Raw genomic sequence first — 16,128 nt, 5'->3', positions numbered from 1 at the left:
AAGCCTATTTCACATTTTATAGTTTGGGGGCTCTTTTCATCAACCACCACTAAAAGGAAATGCATGGCCCACTTAGTATCTATCATACAGTGCTGCAGAATTCAGCTCTCCCTGTTGCTGGGGAGTCTTGTTTGTATATCTTCATTTAAAAAGAAGCACTCCATCTAATATCTTGGTTTATATCACAGATCAGCTCAGGCACTGTAATTTTCCCAAAAAAGTATTAAATGCATCCTCGGCAAAAACTGGAACCGTGTTTTTTTTAACATTAGGCCTTATGTTTGGCGTGATACCTGACATGCCCGTCCTGTGTTTATTTAAAATAAAGAGTGGGTGGGGAGTGGTAGGAAAATACGTTTTTGGTTACAACGTATTTATCTCAAAATCCACTGTTCAGCAACAGAGGCCTGGGAGGATCTGGAGAAACAAAAACAATAGCCTTCATTTCCTTCATTGTACCCTCCCAGCCTGCACGCATTCTGGAATTGTGCAAAGAAGAAAGTCTGGTAAGAGGAATAGCGTTGACCAAGGACCTGCAGCTGAATTTCAGGTGTAGGGGCGGGGGAGCCATGTTACTGTTACAGGGAGCCCTGTGTTGAAGGCTGCTGGCCTCAGCTCCGAAGGGAGCATTCACTGGCCAGGATCTGGAGATGTCCTCTGTGAAAGTGCATTAAGGCAACCCTGAGGATTAAAAGCAACTCCTGACATGCCTATAAAAACGGCAGCGGCTGAACGTAATCCGGCTTTATGATTGCTTTACAAGCCAATCCAGGCTGCCGTTTCCATGAAGCTTCCCGGGTTTGCTTGTCTCTCTGCATTCCCCAACTAGCACTTATATTTCCAAAATGCTCTAAGATGAACTGCCGTACCAAGGCCAAAGATGACAACCTAAGGGCACCTCATACAGTATTTCAAATTGAACCTGAGCTAAATTGTGCCCCAAAGCGTCAAGACTGCCCAGGCCGGGCAGGGGTTGGCCCTCCTGTGTCTCCCAGGTGGTCAGGGCTCTGCCCCCTCAACACCCCCGCCCGCAGCCTGTGCGTCACCCCCGGGGGCCGGAGGGGGCGGGGGCGGGGCGCGGCGACGGGGGCTCCGCCCCGGGGCGGGGCGCGGCGACGGGGCGCGGCGGGCTCCCTCGGGGTCCCAGCTAGCCGGCACTCGGCGGTCGCGGCGCGATGGAGGCGCCTGCCGAGCTGCTGGCCGCGCTACCTGCGCTGGCCACCGCGCTGGCCCTTCTGCTCGCCTGGCTGCTGGTGCGGCGTGGGGCGGCCGCGAGCCCGGAGCCTGCCCGCGCGCCCCCGGAACCCGCGCCCCCGGCCGAGGCCACCGGGACCCCGGCGCCGTCCCGCCCCTGCGCCCCCGAGCCGGCGGCCGCGTCCGCGGGGCCGGAGGAGCCTGGAGAGCCCGCGGGGCTGGGGGAGCTCGGGGAGCCTGCGGGACCGGGGGAACCCGAAGGGCCAGGGGATCCCGCGGCGGCGCCAGCGGAGGCGGAGGAGCAGGCGGCGGAGGCGAGGCAGGTACGCACCGGGGCCCCCGCGGCCCCCTCCCCACCCCCGGGGCTCGGGCCGCCGCTGCCGTTCCCCGCCGAGCCAGGTAGCGGGGCCGCGGCCTCCAGCCCAGGCTGCCCCCGGGAAGCGCAGAACCCGCGGCCCGCAGGAAATGCAGGTCCCGCCATGCTAAGCCGCAGTCCCGCAAACTCGCCGCCCTCCCCCAGAAAGTGTGGCGAGGGGCGAGCCCGATGGAGTTTGTTTGAAGGTGTTTTGCTCTCCCCTCCCCTCGGCCTCTCCCAGCCCAGGGCGTGCTCCGCAGCTGCTGGCTCCCAGGCCTCGCGACCAGGGCTTGGAATTTTGCTCCACACCCATCTCTGACCCCTCCCGCCCACCGGTTCCCAAATCCACGTGCCTGTGGCTTATTTCAAGGCCTGCCATGAGAGTTATCTTGATGTTTAAAAAGTAGTACTTTCGGGGGGCGAGGGAGGAAGGCTGGCTTTTCTTTTTCAGCCAATTTGAAGTCCAGGTTTCAGAGTCAGTGCTGTGGCGTTTTGTGAAGCCCGTAGGCTGGGACTGAAAGAAAAGGCACCCGATCCCAGCAGTCCTTTTTATTGTCGTTTTCAAGCTACACATCTCCTAACACCCTCCTACCCCCACTCCCCCGGGTTGTAGGTAAGCTGGGCCTGGATGGAGTGAAGATGCAGGATAAAGCCCTCCTGGAGCACCAGTGAGCACCCCAAAGCGGCCCTCCCTGCCTCTGCCCCAGGCCTCCCACCATGCTGTCCATCAGCTCGGCCTTGGCCACCTTGTCCTGCCTGTGGATATCTGAGAGGAGTCGGATTTCCCTCATCCACTCATCCCAGCCCCTACACTGTGTGCCCATGTTCCCTGGAGTTCACCACGCTTGGCTGGTCCAGGCCACCGCCAGGGTCTCCGAGTCGGATTGTAATCCCTTGTTCTTACCCCTGAGCTCCTTTTCTTGGAAGGGAGGAGAGCCGGGATGCCCGTTGTCAGCGTGTCTGCGTGCCCACTCTGTCCTGTGCGGGACACAATGGTTTACCCTGGAAAGAAGCCCTTCGGGGCAGGAGGAGGCAGCTAGGCTGTGCTCAGAGGCATTTCTCTTTGCTGAGTAAGTGCGCCAGACCCCCTCTGAGCAGGCGCTTTGCTTGACAAGTGGGTGACTAATTGTGTCATTAGAGAGGATTCTAACCAGCCACATTTAATGGGGTGGAGGGGGGCAGGCCCTGCCGTTCTTGCTTGGGGTGGGCTTCCAGACCTCACGGGGTGATGGTGGAGGGGGCGCGGTTTGGACATGTGCTGATCTGTTGTGTTTGCTCCCATATTTGGGATTCCTGCCTCCATCGAGGTCTCGCGGGAGCAGGAGAGGCCTTTAGACAGTTCTGGAGCCGTCATGCACCCTCAGTCAGCCCTGGCCTTACAGGGTTGGCCCGTTATCACCCACACCAGGCTCTGGACTGAAGTCAAAATGTCCTTTAGCGGCGCCTTGTCTTATCTCAATCCTGTGGGACACAGCGCTTAAAGAACTTTCTACAAGGCTTTCGGCTCTCAGCACATGATACCTACAGGAATAGGTTCAGTGGTGTTTAAATAGGGCCCCTCGCATAATTTGCCTCTGTCTGGGTGAATGCACGTCCTCTGAAGCTGAATGGGTGCTCTGAAGGACAAGGCAGTATGGGGGTTCGCGTGCCAGGCAACCCCCATGACATAGGTGCCAGTGAGGATGACTTGAGGCTTGTGTCTGTCCTCCCGCTAAGGCACCCTCCGGAGAGAACCCACCCCACAGGAGAATTCAATTGAAGTCAGTGCCCTTCCCCTTTGGGCTCAAGTCCCCAGGCCTTCCTGAGCTGGCCAAAGCTCCCCCAAAACTCCTCCCTGCAAACATTAAGCCAGGTGTTGTGGGGACACAGATATTGTGTCATCCCACCCACTCCCAGTGGTGGCATTAACCTAAGAAGCTGCTTAGAAATTGTCTTGATGAGCTTCGAGTCAGTGACAAGAAAAAAAAAAAAGGAAAAGAAATTGTCCTGAAGTGGACTCCAGCGTTTCCAAGAGCTTCCAGTGCTTTCTTCTGATGATTACACTGCTGGGGCTTGGAGGACAGATAGGGAAAAACGCCCCCTGGGGAAGATAACTCAAATCGGGGTTGGGAAGTGGGGTGATGCCCTCTGCCAGCCTCCTTCTCCCTCCCTCCCTCCCTCACTCCCTAAGCGAACCCCACCAACAGCGAAGGAGGAGGGCAGCTCCACCTGCTGTTAGCTCGGAAGTCACTGCCCTGGGGAGCAGCGTGTAACTCACCTCTCCCCTCCCTCTTCATTTTCCATTAACTGCTTCCTTTCTAATCCAGTCCTCTCCCTTCCCAAGGAGGCCTGGGCGGGCTGGGGCAGCTGCTGCCTCTGACTACAAAGCTGATTATTGAGAAGGATCTCTCGCCCCGGGAAGCAGCCTTTAGCTGCTGTTGGGGATCGCTCAGGAGCGTCCTCTAGTGCACGGTGCCCTCTTTGGCCAAGGACAAAGTAGTGGGGAGGAGCCACTGTAGGCTGAGACCCTGGAAATGGACCAAAGAAATGGGGATGAGATCAGTGCAGCTCTTGCCTCCCCAGGGCAGCACAGGCCAGGGCAGGGAGGCCGAGGAGAAGTGGAATGATACTGCTAGAACCTCTTTTCTCTCCTAAGGATTAGCACAGGGTGGGCTGTGAGGAAGCATTACAGGCAAGTCCTGTTCACACAAAGAATCATGAGCCAACGAAGTCGAGAACAAGAGCCGGCCTCTTTTCAGGCCAGGACTCAGGGCTTTCTTGGTGTTCCTGTGTAGGTTGGGGTTTTAGGATTGCCAGGCCTCTTACCTAATGGACTTGTGGATGGGAGCAAGGCTGGATGGTCGGATTCCCAAACAGTGGTAATTGGCAAAGTGTCAAGGGTCATTTGAATAACACTAGAGTTAAATTTCTTATCTGTGCCAGGACTCAGGTATCTCGGTACTTGGGGCCCAGCTCTGCTCATAGACAGACTTGAGCCCAGGCGTGATGGCTCACACCTGTAATCCCAGCACTTTGGGAGGCCGAGGCGGGAGGATCACCTGAGGTCGGGAGTTCGAGACCAGCCTGGCCAACATGGCGAAACCCCGTCTCTACTAAAAATACAGAAATTAGCCAGGCATGGTGGCGCGCGCCTGTTATCCCATCTACTCAGGAAACTGAGGCAGGAGAATCACTTGAACCCAGGAGACTGAGGTTGCAGTTGAGCCAAGATCGTGCCACTGCACTCCAGCCTGGGTGACAGAGCGAGACTCCGTCTCCAAAAATATAAATAAAATAAAAGAGTACTTTGGGAGGCCAAGGTGTGTGGATCACAAGGTCAGGAGATCGAGACCATCCTGGCTAACACGGTGAAACCCATCTCTACTAAAAAATGCAAAAAATTAGCCGGGCGTGGTGGCCTCACCTGTAGTCCCAGCTACTCAGGAGGCTGAGGCAGGAGAATGGCATGAACCCAGGAGGCAGAGCTTGCAGTGAGCCGAGATCCCCGCCACTGTACTCCAGCCTGGGTGACAGAGCAAGACTCCATCTCAAAAAAAAAATAAAAGTAAAGACAGAGTAGGGACTTCCTGCAAGGCAGTGGGCCGGTGTCATGAAGCACACAGAGAGACTCTTCTAGATTTAATTGGGATTTAGGAGATTAAAGCAATATGACAAATACAATCTTGATCCTTGATTGGATTCTCGATCAGAGAAGGGAGCTATAAAGGACATACTGGAGATAATTGAGACATTTTTTAAATGAATGGCTGTGTTAGGTAAGCTTATTGAATCAATGCTGAATTTTTTGTGTACGATACCGGCAGATGGCTGTGTAAACAATGTCCTTATCCTTAGGAAGATGCAGGCTGAAACATTTTGGGATGACATGTCATGATTCAAATAGTTACATGCACACACACACACAGTGTGGGTGTGTATATAGAGAGAGAGAATGCAAAGATGGCAAAATGTTAACAATTGGTGAATCTAGGTGAAGGGTGTATGGTATTCATTGTATTATTCTTTCAACTTTTCTGTAGGTTTGGAATTTTTCAAAAGAGAATGTTGGAACAAAGAAGCCAACATTCTTCTTTGGGAAATTTCTTGGGAAAGGGGTTGGTTTTTCAGACAGTCTGGTGGTGGTGGTCTGAGTGAGTAGCACAGCCTCCATCTGTCTGTCTTCACCATGTGACTTGGCCCTGGTTCCCCCGAAGTCACCCTGCTGTCACGTCCACCTGTGTGCTCTGCCCTCAGCAACCTGTTTACCATAGGTGTGGGCTCTGGAAGCTGCAGAGACCCCAGCCTTCCCAGAATGACCCAGGAGCAGGTGAACTTCCCCATCATCTGTCCTGCCTTTGTGATGGCAGTGTGGTCCTTTGTGATGGCGGTATGGTCCTTTGTGATGGCGGTGTGGTCCTTTGTGATGGCGGTGTGGTCCTTTGGGATGGCGGTGTGGGCCTTTGTGATGGCGGTGTGGGCCTTTGGGATGGCGGTGTGGGCCTTTGGGATGGCGGTGTGGTCCTTTGTGATGGCGGTGTGGTCCTTTGGGATGGCGGTGTGGGCCTTTGTGATGGCGGTGTGGGCCTTTGGGATGGCGGTGTGGTCCTTTGGGATGGCGGTGTGGGCCTTTGGGATGGCGGTGTGGGCCTTTGGGATGGCAGAGTGGTCCTTTGTGATGGCGGTGTGGTCCTTTGGGATGGCGATGTGGGCCTTTGTGATGGCGGTGTGGGCCTTTGGGATGGCGGTGTGGGCCTTTGGGATGGCGGTGTGGTCCTTTGGGATGGCGGTGTGGGCCTTTGGGATGGCGGTGTGGGCCTTTGGGATGGCGGTGTGGGCCTTTGGGATGGCGGTGTGGTCCTTTGAGATGGCGGTATGGTCCTTTGTGATGGCGGTGTGGGCCTTTGTGATGGCGGTATGGTCCTTTGTGATGGCGGTGTGGGCCTTTGTGATGGCAGAGTGGTCCTTTGGGATGGCGGTGTGGGCCTTTGGGATGGCGGTGTGGGCCTTTGTGATGGCGGTGTGGGCCTTTGGGATGGCAGAGTGGTCCTTTGTGATGGCGGTGTGGTCCTTTGAGATGGCAGTATGGTCCTTTGTGATGGCGGTGTGGGCCTTTGTGATGGCAGAGTGGTCCTTTGGGATGGCGGTGTGGGCCTTTGGGATGGCGGTGTGGGCCTTTGGGATGGCGGTGTGGTCCTACTTTCTGTTCTCTTAGCAAAATCTCAGAAACCAAGTAGTGGAGGGCCAAGTAGATATTTGCCAGTTATTTATATCATTTTAGGTCCTTGTCTTTAAGCAGCTTAGGCTGATATATCAAAATACCACAGACTGGGTTGCTTTAACAACAGGCATTATTTCCTACACTTTTGGAGGCTGGAAAGTCCAAGATGGAGGTGTTGGCAGATTCCAGTTTTGGTGAGGGCTCTCTTTTTGGCTTGCAGACAGCCACCTTCTTGCTGTATTTTCACACGCCAGAGAGAGAGGGATGTCTCTTCGTCTTCTTATCAGGGCCCTCATAGCATCTTAGGGACTCCACCATTGTGACCTCATCTAAATCTCACCTCCCAAAGACCCCCACCTCCAAATACCATCACACTGGGGGTTAAGGCTTCAACAGATGGATTTGCAGGGGACACAAATATTTAGTCCAGAACAGGCCCGGTGACTTACTGGGGGAAAAACTAGAAATAATCCAAATGTTCATTAATTAGCACATTGGATTCATCAGCAAATTAGTATGAAATAAGTAAAAAGGTAGAACATAAAATATTGTATTCACAATAATTATAACGATATAGAGCAACTGAATAGAAGATGCCTTGGAGGGCTGTAAGTAGAGTTCCCTGTTCAGTAGTTCCAGTGGGTATTTTTTTGTAAAGTTGTTTGAGCGCATAACTTAATTTTTTTCCATATATGAAATAAGTCCAGGGGCTTTCCTAATAGCTAAACTTTGTTCTTTCAGAGAGAAAGAGTCTTGGTTACAGACTAGTGTCAGCTAGAATTTTCTGCTTAGCAAGAAGGAGTACGTTTTTAAAGAATATGTCTTGAGAAAAAAGCCACCTAGCTTTGGAGAGCTAGAAATGAAATGGTGAGCATGCAGACAGTTTCTTTTTTGTAGCCCCACTCTTTCCCAGTCGGCTCAGACCACAGTGTGGGAGGAGGGAGACTAGCTTGGGCCTCTGGTAAACAGTCTTCCGGAGAAATGCCAGATCCCTGATGGTTAGGAGTATTTCTGGAACAACCTGCGTTTGGCCACACTAAGCTTGCCACTGTTAAGTACAAATGTATGGAACAGGATGAGGAGGTCAGGCTCAGAAGCCCTTTCTCTAAGGGGGCTTCATGCAGAGATGTTTCCAGCATTCTTTTTTTTTTTTTGAGACGGAGTTTTGCTCTTGTCGCCCAGGAGTGCAGTGGCGCAATCTCAGCTCACTGCAACCTCCACCTCCTGAGTTCAAGCAGTATTCCTGCCTCAGCCTCCCGAATAGCTGGGATTACAGGCATGCACCACTATGCTTGGCTAATTTTTTGTATTTTTAGTGGAGACGGGGTTTCACCATGTTGGCCAAGCTGGTCTTGAACTCCTGACCTCAAATGATCAGCCTGCCTCAGCCTCCCAAAGTGCTGGGATTACAGGCATGAGCCACTGTGCCCGGCCCTGTTTTCAGCATTCTTATTGCTTGCTGCTTGGTCAAAAGGCTGGAAAGGGCCAAGCGCGGTGGCTCATGCCTGTAACCCCAGCACTTTGGGAGGCCAAGGCAGGAGGATCACTTGAGTTATGGAGGTAGAGGCTGCAGTGAGCTTTGATCGCACCACTGCACTCCAGTCTGGGCAGCAAGACCCTGTCTCAAAAAGAGAAAAAAGCTGGCCGGGCGCGGTGGCTCACGACTGTAATCCTAGCACTTTGGGAGGCTGAGGTGGGCGGATCACGAGGTCAGGAAATCGAGACCATCCTGGCTAACACGGTGAAACCCCATCTCTACTAAAAATACAAAAAATTAGCCGGGCATGGTGGCAGGTGCCTGTAGTCCCAGTTACTCGAGAGGCTGAGGCAGGAGGATGGCATGAACCTGGGAGGTGGAGCTTGGCAGTGAGCTGAGATCGCACCACTGCACTCCAGCCTGGGCGATAGAGTGAGACTCCGTCTCAAAAAAAAAAAAAAAAAATCTGAAAAGGAAGCTGGAGGGTGCTGCAGCAGTCATTCTAGTCATTCTGTTCCCTGCTACAGGGCGGTAGAAGCGATGCTATTTTCTTTTTCTTTTTTTTTTGGAGACAGTCTCCCTCTGTCGCCCAGGCTGAAGTGCAGTGGCACAATCTTAGCTCACTGCAACCTCCGCCTCTCGGGTTCAAGTGATTCTCCTGCTTGCCTCAGCCTCCTGAGTAGCTGGGATTACAGGTGGCCACCACCGCGCCAGGCTATGATGCTGTTTTCTGGACACAGGGTTACATTGGCTAAAAAAATGGCTACATGAGATTTAACGGCCCAGAGAAAACCCATTGCAGGACTCATGGAAGTTGTTTATCTTCAAATGTTGCCTCTGAATTGCCATAGAACTTACAGAAGTGATTGTCCACTTTCCAGGCATCAGCTCCAGTTTTTTGTTTTTCTCAATGTATTCTTTTTTTTTTTTTTTTTTTGAGCTAGGGCCTCAGCTGGTCCAGTGGTGTTGAGTTATCAGAACTTGTTAACATTAGTGTCACTAAACTTGATATGCAACTCCCTACTGCTAAAGTTAACTGGCTTAAAAAAAAAAAAAACAAAAACAGAGTCTCACTGTGTCGCCCAGGCTGGAGTGCAGTGGCGCAATCTCAGTTCACTGCAACCTCTGCCTGCTAGGCTCAAGCCATCCTCCTACCTCAGTCTCCCGAGTAGCTGGGACCACAGGCACACACCACTACGCCTGGATAAGTTTGGTATTTTTTGTAGAGATGGGGTTTCGCCATGTTGCAGGTTGGTCTCAAACTGCTGAGCTCAAGCAGTCTGCCAGCCACTGCCTCCCAAAGTGCTGGGATTACAGGTGCGAGTCACTGCGCCCAACCCTTCAGCTCCAGTTTTGTGGCCTGTGTATGTGTGTATTTAACGTTTTCAAGTGAGAACTCCTTGCGCTCATTTGTAACCCGCTGACCAACCTGACCTCTGGGTGAGACAACCCTGGCAGATTCTCAGCAAGGGCCTTCTTATGTGATGACCTTGGTATTCATCGTTTTTCTCCCAGCCTGATTCTTATTTGCTGAGGACTCAGAGTCTGAGATAAATCTCGCTGTTTTGAGACAAGGTCTGGTTCTATCACCCAAGCTGCAGTGCAGTGGCGCAGTCTCAGCTCACTGCAACCTCCACCTCCTGGGCTCAAGCCATCCTCCCACTTCAAGAGAAGAAAATGCCCCCAGCCCAGTGGTGTTCTGCTGGAGATCAGCAGGAAACCCTACTCCATAGTCAAGTCAGCCGTTAGCTTTTCATGAAGTTCTTCTATGGTGAGGCCTCCTCGAGATATATATATATGTATTTCAAGAGGGAGTCTCGCTCTGTCACCCTGGCAGGAGTGCAGTGGTGCAATCTTGGCTCACTGCAACCTACCCCTTCCGGGTTCCAGAGATTCTCTTGCCTCAGGCTCCCAAATAGCTGGGATTACAGGCACATACCACCACGCCCAGCTAATTTTTGTATTTTTAGTAGAGATGAGGTTTCGCGTGTTACAGGCTAGGCTGGCCTCAAACTCCTGCCCTCAAGCAATGCACTCGCCTTGGCCTCCCAAAGTACTGGGATTACAGGCGTAAGCCACTGTGCCCGGCCCTCAAGAGATTTTAAAAACCGACCACTTGCCTTCTTCTTCTTCTTCATCTTCTTTTATTTATTTATTTATTTAAAGAACCAGGCTGGGGTGCATTGGCACAATCATAGCTCACTGCAGCCTTGACCTCTCGGGCTCAAGGGATCCTCATGCCTCGGCCTCCTGAGTAGCTGGGACTGCAGGTGCACACCACCACACCCAGCTAATTTTTAAACTTTTTGTAGAGATGGTGTCTTGCTATGTTGCCCAGGCCTGGTCTCGAACTCCTGGCCTCAATCCAGCCTCCTGCCTCTGCCTCCTGAGGCTCTGTGATTACAGATGTGAACTGCTGTGCCCAGCCCTTATCTTCTATTACTGTATTTCAAGCTGGTCATGGTCAAAATTGTTCAACCTGGTTTTCCCCCATAAAATTAAGTCATTTTCTCCAACCCTCTTCCATCAGATTTTATTCATCTCTTAGTTTTCTTCTCTGTCCTATATTTTCTCTATCTCAAAATGTAGCACCTAGGATTCGACCTGATATTCCCTGATAGGGGTTGCGGAGAGTACAGATTGCTGCCCAAGAGTGTTTTGTTGTTATTGTTGTTTTCCTTTTTTGTTTTTTAAATGAAGCTTTTGGTGTCCTCTAAATCCTCTTTGTAGGAACTTGCCAGAAACTGTTAATCTGATAGGATTGAATCTGGCATGCTCCAGTCATCTGAGCAAGAGTTTGTTTAGGCTTGTGAATGTGCCCTTGATTGGGATGTGAGGTTGGAATGCAGGACGATGCTTTTGGTCTGGACGTTGGAACGCGGCAGTCGGCCCTGGGCAGGGGTTGGGGCCCGGATGGGGTCGGCTCCTCGCAGGAACAGTGATCTGGTATCTCCCCAGACACCCCCACCCACAACGTAGTCCCTCCTTGTCGGTGGCTTACCCAGCACACTCCCTCTGCTCTTTGCCCTGCTGGAAGAGCTCATGCCCATAGTATCAACTGCAGGACTCCTGGACCAGGCCTGCCTTGCCGCCTTCCAGAACACACCTGCCACCCCCATCCCCCTGATCAATAGCTGATGGTGCCCACATCTATACACCCAGCTCTCGCCTCCCCTGAGCTCCCTGGCCCCTGGCTTGTCTACGTGCACCTCAGCCCAACACACTGATGAGTGCCTCATTTCTGCTGCCCCTCCACCCGGCATTCCTCATCTCATCCCGGATCCATCCCCCCATGCTCAGCTGCTCAGACCAAAAGCCCAGGCCTATCCTTGTCATCCCCGCCTCCCTCACGCCCTGAAGACCTGCTGTCTGCAATTCTGGTCACCTATCTCCAGAGTGTGTCCCAAGAGCAGCCCTCCCTCCTCTCATCTTTCTGGCTCCTGCTTCGGTGGCTGTTCAGTGACCTCCTCACTGGTCTCCCTGTTTCCCGTCCTTCCCGTCCCTGCCAGGCTCTTCCAGCAACCAGCATGACCTTCCTAGCACGGAGAGCACACCCCACGGCCCCTGCTCACAGCCCTCCGCGTGCAATTCCAAACTTTCCACAGCCCCAGGCCCAGGAGCACCCTGCCTACTCGGCATCTGCTCCCAGCCCCCTGCAGCCACAGACTCCTTTCTGGTGCTTAGACCTCCCAGCCCTGCGCCCATATCAGGACCCTGCCCAGCACACCCCTCCCTGCCTGAGCCTTCATGCAGTCGGTCCTCACCTCTCTCCTCTCCGTGTCCTTGCCCCCGTGAGCAGATGTAAAGTCCCACCCGCCGCCCGCCCACTCTCTCTCTTTCGCCAGTGCATCGTCACGTTTGGCTTTCTTCATAGCACTTCATCCGGTCTGAGGTCATCTTTTATTTCAGTGTGCCTTGTCTGCCGCAGTGGAATGCCTGTTCCGGAGAGCAGGGCCCTTGCCCGCCACGCCCCAGCTCCTGCAACAGGCCTGAACGCAGTAGACACCTGTTGAATAAATATGCCACAAAAAGAAAGGACAGAAATCGCTGTGGGCTCCTGCCTAGAGGCAGGTCCTGTCTCTTTGTCTCCCACCTGGGGCAGCAGGAAGGTGACTTGTTTCTCTCTCTGCCCAGGCCTGTAGCCCAGCGCCCTGCACAGCCACCTGCAGTTCTTGCCCTCACACTGTTACGTTATGCCCCAAAGAGGAAGACTGCTCTGTAAGGTAGTGAGTTTCCTGTGCCAGAAGTGTTCAAACAGAGATGGGATACCAGCAGTTCATCCAAGGTTCCATCAGCAAGTATTTTTCCTTAGGCGGAAGCCACACTAGATCAGTGGTTTTCTAACATTTTCTAAAACACTGGATCCTGGCCGTGTCCGATGGCTCATGTCTGTAATCCCAGCACTTTGGGAGGCTGAGGCGAGCAGATCACCTGGATCACCTGAGGTCAGGAGTTCGAGACCAGCCTGGCCAACATGGCAAAACCCAGTCTGTACTAAAAATACAAAAAGCCAGGTGTGGTGGCGCATGCCTGTAATCCCCACTTGGGATTAATCAGCTACTTGGGAGGCTGAGGCAGGAGAATCGCTTGAACCCAGGAGGTGGAGGTTGCAGTGAGCTGAGATTGTGCCACTGCACTCCAGCCTGGGCGACAGAGCGAGACTCCGTCTCAAAAGTAAATAAATAAAAAATGATAATAATAAAACACTGGATCTCTTCTTGCCTCTTCAGTGTCTTATGGAAGCCCAGGACATAAAGCAAAAACAGAGCTGCTCTGGATGGCAGTCTAGGCCCCTTTTACTCTGTCCCCTCCTCCTTGCAGCAGTCTCTGCAAACCTAGGGTAGAATTAAAGGGCCTCCAAATCAGGTCCTGTGACCCTGGGGGACCCTTGCCCAGACAGAGGAAGGAGAGGGGTGCAGAGGTGAATGTGGAAGGACAGATCACATTCCTGAGGCCATGGTGCAAAGAGCACCCCAAGTCCCAGCCCACCACCCCTGCCCATCGAGTTCTTAGCACCCTCGGTTCTTAGCCATCGAGGGGAGAGACCTCACCCAATCTGATGGCAGAAGAATCTGGAAGTAGAACTTGGAGAAACAGAGATTACTGAAATTGAACAAGGTCAGGCAACGTAGGCAGGTGGCATGGGTTTTGAGCAGGAAAAGCATTATGAAGTTGGCATTTGAAGATGTTCTTAAAGCTGGATGAGGGCTGAGTGTGGTGGCTTCTGCCTGTAATCTCAGCACTTTGGGAAGTTGAGGCAGGAAAATGGCTTGATCCCAGGAGTTTGAGACCACCCTGAGCAACATAGTGAGACCCAATCTCTACAAAAAATAAGAAAACTAGCTGGGTGTTGTGGCACACGCCTGTGATCCCAGCTACTTAGGAGGCTGAGGGGGGAGGATTGCTTAAGCCCAGGGAGGTTGAGGCTGCAGTGAGCCATGATTGCACCACTGCACTCCAGCCTGGGCTACAGAATGAGTCTGTCTCCCCAAAAAGGATGAATTGGAGGAGAGCAGATGTAGGTGCCACCTGAAGGCATTGAATGGTTGTAGCAGGAGAACACAGAATAAAGGGGTAAAGCCAGAAGACTGTTGGAGTGAAGGGGAGACTCTAGAATTCAGAATAGAAAGGAAGTTAGGGCTGGGCGCAGTGACTCACGCCTGTAATCTCAGCACTTTGGGAGGCCGCGGTGGGCGGATCACTTGAAGTCAGGAGTTCAAGACCAGCCTGGCCAACATGGCGAAACCCTGTCTACTAAAAATACAAAAATTAGCCGGGGATGGTGGCGTGCACCTGTAATTCCAGCTACTCGGGAGGCTGAGGCAGAAGAATCTCTTGAACCCGGGAGGCGGAGGTTGCAGTGAGTAGAGGTCGCACCATTGCATCCCAGCCTGGGCAACAGAGCAAGACTCTATCTCAAAAAAAAAAAAAAAAAAACCAGAAAGGAAGGAAGTCAGGTTGGAATCAACATTCCCAGGCCATGTTAAGGTGTCAGAGATGCTGTGGCTGCCAAGAAAAACTGGACAAGTGAGAGGGGGACAGTTTGAGACGGGTTACTAGGTTCTGGACAGAAGTTCCTGGGACATGCCTCATCCAGTAGCAAATATGGATTTAGAGAGTGGAGCCTGCGTGTCCCCAGCCTGGAGCTGTAGTTTGGAGGGGGAGATGGCTGAGTTGTTTTGCCGGGTATGGAGGAACAGAGGTGACCCCTGCCTCAGCCTGCCCTCCCTGCCCACCACCAAGCCCCCGGAGCTGGCGCCAGCTGGGCTTTGCTGCTCGCCCCACAGCTGATGCTCCCCCGCCCCCGTTGCAAAAGATGAGCAGCTGATTGGCTAATGGAGTCCTTCTGGAAGGAGTGAGAGCGTTGTCAGGCACTCTGGAGGCAGCCCTGGGCCTGGCCCATTCTGGGGTTGGGGAGCCTGGGCAGGCCCCTTGTCACCTTCCTGTTTCTCCATCCTTGCCTGCTGCAGGCAGGGGAGGGACAGGTGTCCCCTTGGGAGTTAGGAGCGGCCTGCCTCCTGGAGCCGCTGTCCTCTAAAGTCATTCTGGATTAGCCAGTGGGATCGATGCTGTCACAGCCTGTGGCAGCTCTGGTGGCCACAGGGCCACAAGAGACCTTCTTTGCACTGCCCCACAGCAGAACCATCTCCTTGGGCAGCAGACACAGGCAGAAATCTGTCTCTATCACTCTGTCTCCCTCTGTTAGTGTCTCTCTCTCTCTCTCTCCCCTCCCCCCTCTTATGTATCCCTCTCTTCTCTCCCCTCCCACCTCCCCTGTCTCCCTCTCCCGACTTCAGCACTTTGCATCACGCTTGAATTAGCTTGAATCAGCCAGGGCAGCCATAAATGGCAGCGTGCAGCCTGCAGGGCGTGAGCTTGGTTCACTGTCTCTCCCAGCTACTGCAGCCTGGCCGGGCCCCTCAGCTTGGCCTCCGGGGCACCCTGGTCCTAGGCTCCTAGCACTGGGGAGGCTGTCAGGAGGCACGTCCCCTTTGCCTTCCCCCTCCCTCCTCCACCTCCTCCATTGGAGGGAAAAGCTGAATTAGAAAATTATCCCAGAACATGACATTAAAACGTGGTCTCTATTCAGTCATAAAATGCTGAGACTCTGATCAGTGAAGTGATGGAGCTTGGGCTCAGCCCAGCCTGCCCTAGGGACCAGCCAGGGTGACGCCAGCTGCCTGTCTCAATTCACTGTTTCCATGAAATGGATTGACTTTCATCAGAAACATGATGTATTCATTTGCCAGGGCTGCTATAACAAAACGCCACAGACTGGGCACCTTCAGCAACAGACGTTTCTTTTCCCAGAGTTCTGCAGACTGGAGGGCCAAGTTCAAGGTGTCCGCGGGTTCAGGTCCTCCTAAGCCCTGTCTCCCTGGCTTGCACTCGGCCGCCTTCTCCGCCTCATGTGGTCTTTCCTCTGTGCACTCACAACCCTCATGTCTCTGTGTGTGTCCGAGTTTCCTCTTATAAGGACAGCAGTCCTTGGGTTAGGGCCCACCCTAATGGCCTCATTTTAACTTAATCACCTCTTTAAAGGCCCTATTTCCAAATAGAGTCAGGCTGAGAAGTAGTTGGGGCTAAGGCTTCAGCATATGAATTGGGGCATGGAACACAGTTCAGCCCATGAGCCGAGTAGCCTGAACACTCCTGGGACCAAGGGCATGGACAGGAACTCCGCAGTGATGATGGCCTTGGGTGAGGTTTGCGTCAGCGCTCAAGCAGCTGCTCTGTTCTGTTTCCTTTAAGACCTCAGGAAGAATCAGCTGCATACTCTGTTGGGTTCGTGCCGCCTCCAGGAAATGATCCTGGTCGCACCCACCGTGGCACAGCTGCCTGATGGTGGGGAGGACTCAGACCATGAGACCCTGGAGAGATTGCCTTTGGCTGGTCGCGCCTTCA

The 16,128-nt window shown here is 53.2% G+C and overlaps 1 protein-coding gene across 3 annotated transcripts in view; it reads left to right on the top strand.

The window, feature by feature from the left end:
• Positions 1–1,106: 1,106 nt before the first annotated feature.
• The window catches only part of MXRA7 (matrix remodeling associated 7), a 36,025-nt gene continuing 21,003 nt past the window's right edge, over positions 1,107–16,128 (top strand). For all 3 annotated transcript variants that reach the window (XM_054459582.2, XM_054459584.2, XM_054459580.2), the window contains exon 1: positions 1,107–1,517. In XM_054459582.2, the coding sequence (XP_054315557.1) occupies positions 1,176–1,517 (342 nt within the window). In that variant the 5' untranslated portion in view covers positions 1,107–1,175. The remainder of the gene's footprint in view (positions 1,518–16,128) is intronic.

Source organism: Pongo pygmaeus, chromosome 19, assembly GCF_028885625.2.
Source record: "Pongo pygmaeus isolate AG05252 chromosome 19, NHGRI_mPonPyg2-v2.0_pri, whole genome shotgun sequence".
Taxonomy (NCBI): domain Eukaryota; kingdom Metazoa; phylum Chordata; class Mammalia; order Primates; family Hominidae; genus Pongo; species Pongo pygmaeus.
The sequence above is the reverse complement of the archived record's forward strand: the minus strand, read 5'-3'. Positions and strand labels throughout refer to the sequence as shown.